Source organism: Dysidea avara, chromosome 5 (genome assembly GCF_963678975.1).
Source record: "Dysidea avara chromosome 5, odDysAvar1.4, whole genome shotgun sequence".
Classification (NCBI taxonomy): Eukaryota; Metazoa; Porifera; class Demospongiae; order Dictyoceratida; family Dysideidae; genus Dysidea; species Dysidea avara.
In genome coordinates, this window is record NC_089276.1 from 8206933 (window position 1) to 8214344 (window position 7412).

Below are 7412 nucleotides of genomic sequence, written 5' to 3' on the forward strand. Positions count from 1 at the left end.
TTGGCAAGATATCATTCTGAGAAGGGCCTCAGCAAACCGAGGGGGGTTTCAGAAATTAGCCCCCCTTTCTGCTGCCTATAGTAAAGATACTGCTCTCTTTAGAAGAGTGCTGTTGGTTAAACAATGCCCATCAATAGTCACTCTCCCTTTTTAGTCTTATGCATTTAATTCCTGTAGCACTAAATATGTAGCTCATATATCCTGTTTTATTTCACTAAAAATTATAATTATATGTGTACATATTAAAAGCATACGTTTTCCTTTTAGCTCCAGATCTTGTTGTCGATTTACAATCAGTTTTTATTCCATTCAATGATACCACTGGATTTTATGAAGTTAAATGGACACCTCCATCACCAGATAATGGATCATATTATCAAATTTTGTATTACTCATTCTCTTCAGCTTATACTATAGGACCATTATATAATGGCTCATCTAGTATCGTGTTGGACCAAGGACAAGGAAGTTACAATGTCCCTAATACTCTTTACTTTACTAACTATACCATCACCATCACAACTATTAATATGAAGTACAATATCAGTAATGGACCTGTTGAAATTATGGATCTAACTTCTAGTGCAGGTATATACTGTATGGTGGAAAGTATAAACTCTACATGACAAAGTTTGAAAGATTGCTAGTTAGTATATTGCTCAATCTTGACAGTTGTCCAAATCTGCCAAATTGTTTGACATTTAGTGAAAATTGCTATATTTATCTCCTATTCATCTGCTTAAGAGTGAATTATATGGTTTTAAAATGTTAGTTGGTTTAATATGGCAAGACACATGATAGTTAGTGACATTTTACTATAGTGTTAAAATCTGTACCAGGCACTTTCTGATATCTCTCCATGTAGAGCATTATGGAAGGTGTTGCAGATGTATAGATCATCAAGCTAGATCATCAGTCTTGATCATCTGGCAGAAATAACTGTCACAACAGCAATTTCAGAAAGCAAATGATTGCTTAAAAGAAGCAGAAGAATACAATGTAGCACAATAATCCAATCCATGTATCATGCATTATAGCAAGATGCAGCTATAGCCTTTGATGCTTAAGGCTAACAAAGTGCCACTAAGTATAGGAGCATACCATAAGCAGTAATCTTTTAAAACGCTCTTTGCTCAACATCCCTTGTTTTTTAGCCACTGCTGTTTAGCTATTCCTGTTTCCGTCTCTCAGCTAATCCATGAATTGCTTGGCAGTTTTGATACTGAGCTATACTAGAATAGTATAAAGTACAAACAAACTCCTGAAAATACTCTCAGATAAGAGAGCCTAGTTTTGAAAATTTTCCTGGGAGGGGTTATGTCCCCAGACCCCCTAGGTTTGGCATGCTTTGCATATTCTTACTAAATCATCCCATTTTTCCAAATCATTTGACTACAGATACTAGTTGAATCTTTTCACTTGACCTCTGCATCTGTAATATCCCTTGACATCACAAGATTTCTGACTATCTATATATGTCCTTGACCAGCTCAGTTCCCCCTATGGAAAATTCCTAGATCTGTCCCAGTGAGAATCCAGTTAAAGTGGTAGAATACTCCACCTGCACACTATAGTGTCTTTAATTGAGGCTTTCTGTGTGTATCCCTGTTGCACATAAAAATGATGTAACCAATGATATTAAGTCACTAACATAAGATGCCATGTTTGAATTTTACCCGTCATGTTAGTAGTGTATGGAGCCGCATGCTCCCTTGTCCATCTATAGGATTTGATGTGCTCCTGATCATAAATAAACTTCATAGAACTGTCAGAAATGTCACTTGGTACCTTCTCTACCAAAGCACCCTATTTTGTAGATATTAAAGATGTTATAATGATGCTAATTAGCAAATGCCCTATTTCAAATAGTTTGAATTTTTGAAAAGTGTTAACTTTTTGTTAACATTTCAAAATATTAGTTTGAAAACTTCACAGCATCATGAGACAGTATTCAAACAAAACTGTGAAGTCTTAGGTATAGATATGCAATTTTCAATTTTTCAACCCTTATTAAACATTTAATTAACTATATGAAACAAGTTACAGAATGCAAATATTCTATTCCAGTACTGAAATATGACTGGTTGTGTGGCAGGGTGTAGTTTGTGCCCATTTTCCCTATTTTCGTAGGCCCTGTCACAAAATTTTATTATGCATATGTGTGACTGTCTTTCCTGTGGAACATAAATCATCACATCATTAATTGCTGCATGATAATTATAAGCATGTCATTTTTTTATTATTTCACAGCGCCTACAGCTGTTCGTGACCTTGATGCTGTAGCATCCTCTCCAGAGTCGATTTACATCAGCTGGAATCATCCTCAGTATCCCAACAGTCAATTAACACAGTATATCATATATCACAGTGAGAACCCATCCAGGATCCAAATGTCACCAAACATATCAAATGATAGCTTTGTTGCAGTTGAAGTACCTGTGGATATGCTCAGCGTAAATCTGTCTGGATTGAACACCTTCACAAACTATTCTATCCACATGTCAGTGAGAGGAGAAGCGGTTAGTGATGCTCCTATAGAAATAGAGATCATTGACAGAACTAACACATCTTGTAAGTTACCTTATAAAGTTTGGAATTGTTGTTGAGGTAGAGAGCATGTAGATTATACAGCCTGTATAGTATGCTTCTCTGATTTTCTTCATTATGTCATTGTGTGTATAGGCAGCTAATAAATGTATGTAATATTATATAATGTTTGTACATGCAATGTAGTGCTACACAGTCATGATTAAGTATTTTTCTTTTGCAGTACCTTTAATTCCACCAACGATTCCTGTTATATTGAGTCCATTTCATGTACCTACTACTACCACTATCACTGTAGTACTACCACCACCTCATCAAATTGAAACTGGAGAGCTGAAGTGAGTTGATCATGTTGTGTCTATATAGGGCCTGGTGTGCTTTCTTGAAAATAAAAATAAATGTTGTGGATCTCCATTATGATCATGATCGTTGTAAATTTAGTAAATTGCATTGCTATTTACAGCAGATAAATTTATAACAGTTGCAACAAAATGCTTTATTGTTTCCAGTATATATGGAGTTATTGTGGTTTCTGGAGATGAGATCAACAACACTCCAAGGAATATTATTACTGGGAATGATGATCAACTACCACCTCCTTATCCTGGGAGAGATGGTGTCTATACTGCAGCAGTGTGGAACAATATAGAAGATGTACCATTAATATTTGTTGTTGGTGGTGGAGAGACCACTGTAGGTCCTGATGGAACAGAATATGTCAACAGAAGATTATCCAAGAGTACCAGATATGGAGTGTTTTACTATATTAGACTGCAGTCTGATACTGGAAATGTGGTAAGAGCACAAGTGACTAATGTGTGTGTGTACCATTTGTGAGAAAAGCATTTTTACAGTGTACATATTCATACCATATATTGTTTCCTCTCTTGGTTTCATCAAAAGACTTTATAGTCTGCCTTTTTTTACTTTTGTTTTCCTAAACTTGTTCTTGACATGAAATAAAGACAATACAAGTGTCATTGAAAAAAATGTCCTTGGGACCCTCAGAATGCAAGCAGGCTATAGGTAATGTAAATAATGCATCACGGTGTCACATACAATATACACATATTACAGGAGGATGGTCCACTGATAGTGGATAATGATTACCTTGCAGTGGAGAGGACAGCCTCCTCAGATGATGATGATGATGACAATACAGCTGGAGTAGCAGTTGGAGTCACTATTGCTGTCATTGTAGTGATGGTAGTTGGAGTAGTTGTATTAATATGGTACTACCGGTAAGTACTGCTAGCTGCTGATTGTAAATATAAATTTTACTAACGTTACAGACACCATCAGAAGAAGTCATCTTACCTTGGAGCAATTACTTATAATACAGGGTCTGATAATCTGATGGTAAATCCTACATCCTCTGATGATAAAACTACTAAGGAGAACTAGGTAAGGAAATGTTGCTGCCTTATAATATCCATAGTTGCCAGCCAATAACTTGCTTGTAGCTGAAGAATGGCCACTGCTTCTTGATAATCAATAATTGGGGTGAGCATCAAGTTGTGCAATTAAATAGTTTAGCGCTTATCCTAATCTCAGTCATCCAAACACCTCAAAAAGTGACTGTTCTATTAGAGTATTTTGTTGCTGTAAATGCTATTTCTGTCCTATTAGAGTCATTGAACAAAGCTCTGTATACAAATCAATGAGTTTCAGTTATATAAACAAACTCAGCTAACTGTAAAAACAAAGGTGTTTGAGGATCTGATGCCATTCTTTCTGCTCACCATACTGCGATTATAAGTATACAAAACAAATGTAAAGAAAAATCAACAAAAACAGAAAAAATGGTGCGGCCTTTATCAGCTTGGGTGAAAAAGGCTATGCAATCAAAGCCGGGTAGCAGCCAAGAAATGGTTGTAATGATGTTTTCTAATAATGACTGTAGCTATGCAGTGTTTTGTTAACATCATTGCAGCCATTTCTTGGCTACTACCTTTGATTTGACAACCATTTTTTGACAGTTTGGCTGTTTTGTGTGGATTTTACTTCTTTTGGTGTATTCTTTTTCTTTCAAACATTTCTGCTGCTGTTTCCCTGCAATCTGCCTCCAGTAACCAAATATATGGATACCTATCCTAGGGCCCTTACATATACTTTTCAGTACAAAATATCTAAACAAGTCTTCAAGTAACAACTAGGGCAATGCTTTGTTGCATAATCACACGTCATAGCAATTTATGAAGCTTGACTAACCTCCTCTGGACTTTACTGAAAGCTTCCCATTAATAGGACATTTTGCAGAAACTATATGATTGTGACCATTCATGAGGGTACTATATTAATCCTTTTAGTTCTTAGCTACCGTTACATTGTTAACTGAATGATTACATTCTCATTTTGTTCAGGATGCTGTGATTTTCTGCATTGAATAGAAAGTAACAATATGCAATATTCTGTGAACATTACATTATTCAACTAATTCTGCTGTATAGGAACATTCTGTATGTGATTACTGCTATGCACATGTACTATGTTTATTACAAGTTGTACTGAGTCTCTACTGTTATTTTAGTGCTATAGTGGTCATTCAGTGCCTTTTGTGATGATAGGTGTTTGCAAGATACAACTTGCATTGATATAATAGTACTATATGCCTCAGGTATACACGAATATATTTCTGATATATTAATGCAGTACCATACTACATGCTCAGGTTAATGGAGCAATGATATAAAAATAACTTTAAAATTATGTGTAAGGGGATTATATATGTCATGGCTTTTTTTCAAAGAGTTTCCAATATCGGCAGCGGGGGTCTGGAGGCAGTATATATCACCCAGAGTTACATGGTAAACCAATGAATAATTATATAAGTAATGCTTCTTGTAGAAATTGGTAATGGCTACCATTTCTGAGCCATCATTGGCTTGCTGTGTTTCATTATACTAGATCAGAATCAAGCATGATCTAACATAACAGATGCAAGCTGGTTGGGTTGAAGGCATGCCCCAAAGAAAATTTTGTAATTTACATGCTTACAAAAGAACCCAGCAATGTAAAACTGTCACATTTTGTGAGCACACTGTCATTCTGTTTTCACCGTTAAATTGGAGTGTGTATACTTGACTGTACTATTAGAGTACTTGGTTTTGAGTGTCTGGCTGTTCTATTAGAGTATTTAACTGCAATATAAGAATTTGATAGCAATGTAGTTAAGCAGTCCTTCCTTCAAGTGCAAAAAAGACAGTAACTGTCTGAAGGTAGATATGCAGTGGGACCTCAGGCAGACCATCCGTACCTCTGAAATGTCCATAACTAAGAATTGCATGCTAAAGTAAATGTAAGTAATGTTTGTTATTGCTATCAGTTATTGCTATGCAATTTAGTGGGCAGAGAGGGGAAGTCACTAAAGAGCATCCATGGTCACTTCCCTGGGCTGTAAAAATCATACTAGTATACAGGTACATTGCAATTATATAATATAATACAGCAAGCACTGAGATTGTAGTGCTAAGAGATTGTAGTGCAAAGCATGAATATACCTAAAATTAACTATGTCCTTTACGTTGAATAGACTAGAGAAAGGTTTTGGTTAAAGCTCCCAAAGAAACTAATCAAGTTCCCTGGAAATCAGTGAGTTGGTAGACATTTCTCAGTCACAGCAAGACCAAATACTGTATGTGGAGGACATACCAGGATGAGTACCTGATGTTGAAAGCACTGAAGCATGGGTCTAGTATGAGTAATACTATGGCATATTTATCACTCTTGTACCTTATGAAAAGTAGCTGGAAAAGTAGTACTTCGAATCAACCCTATTGTGGTTTTAATTTTACCTATTATATGCATAGTATGGTGCCATACTCAACCGATGGTGCTCGTGATTATGTTCAGTATGTTCACCTTTTATATGTAACAAAAAAAAACTAAATTGTGAGCAACTGCTTAAAAGTAAAATGTTGCCTAATGAAATGTATTCTCTGTTTTGATAATACAGTCGTGTCAAATAGCTACCTGACTGCTCTATAAGAGTTATTGACTGTTGTTTTATTAGAGTATGTTTGTCAATTTTCACAGGCAAGTAGGGCATACTTATTCTTCCCATCATGCCAGCATTTTGATGCTTCAAGCACCTGTCTAGTATCAACATAATCAGCAGGTGCCTAGGCAACAGAATTACTGGATGCTGTAAAACTATTATAAACTATACCATATAAGCTAGCTGTACAGTATTACATGATGAAGTGTAGATAGCTAATTCTAACTGGTGCCAGGTAGAGGTAACTGCCATAATTATAAGGTGTCAGTGATGCATCCAGGCATTTTGAAAAGGGTTCCACTCTAAGAAGTGGTCTACATGCAATGTTGTAGATCACATGTAGTTCATGATAATAAAGTACTTCTCAATGATATCAATGCAAATAATCACACAATGTTATAACAAATGGACACTTAATTGCTGGTCGTGTTGTGGTAAACAATCACTTAATTCTCAAGAATATTGAATCTTAGCCACCATTGTACCTTAGTAGAAAAGCCATTACTGGTATTTTGAGATTCCCCATGTTTTTATGCCAAAATCTTAATACAATGTTCACCCAATGCTGTGGGATGAACCACTAAACAGTATAGCCACTAACTTGTAAGAGAATATAATGTTTGGTGGCTTAAACAATTATTCTACTACTACAAACCACCTCATTCACCCACCAGCACCTTCACATCTGTTAAGATCCTCACACATATGGTGGTTACTGTCCAAGTGCAACTGCCATACAGTCCAATAAGGTGTTGATATAAATTGTATACTCAAAGGCAAATTAAGGTTTGACTTCTGTGGCTTTTAAAAATAACCACAGGCAAGTGCTGCCTACATAAAATAATGTTATGTACTTCATTATTGGTGC

At 35.8% G+C, this 7412-nt stretch overlaps 1 protein-coding gene across 1 annotated transcript; it reads left to right on the forward strand.

Annotated features, from left to right (window-relative positions):
• Window positions 1-470: 470 nt before the first annotated feature.
• On the forward strand, window positions 471-5062 carry LOC136255621 (uncharacterized). Its single transcript, XM_066048434.1, has 7 exons — window positions 471-588; window positions 2251-2571; window positions 2771-2885; window positions 3057-3342; window positions 3625-3788; window positions 3840-3951; window positions 4911-5062. Exons 1-6 carry the CDS (start codon window positions 531-533, stop codon window positions 3949-3951), a joined length of 1056 nt encoding a protein of 351 aa, XP_065904506.1. The 5' UTR covers window positions 471-530; the 3' UTR covers window positions 4911-5062.
• The last annotated feature ends 2350 nt before the right edge of the window (window positions 5063-7412 follow it).

Excerpts from the sequence above, each read along its gene's own strand:
- LOC136255621 (XM_066048434.1), top strand. The coding sequence starts at position 531 with ATGAAGTACAATATCAGTAATGGACCTGTTGAAATTATGGATCTAACT. Across the intron at positions 589-2,250 it reads GGATCTAACTTCTAGTGCAG|CGCCTACAGCTGTTCGTGAC; the intron begins GTATATACTGTA and ends ATTATTTCACAG. Across the intron at positions 2,572-2,770 it reads TGACAGAACTAACACATCTT|TACCTTTAATTCCACCAACG; the intron begins GTAAGTTACCTT and ends TTTCTTTTGCAG.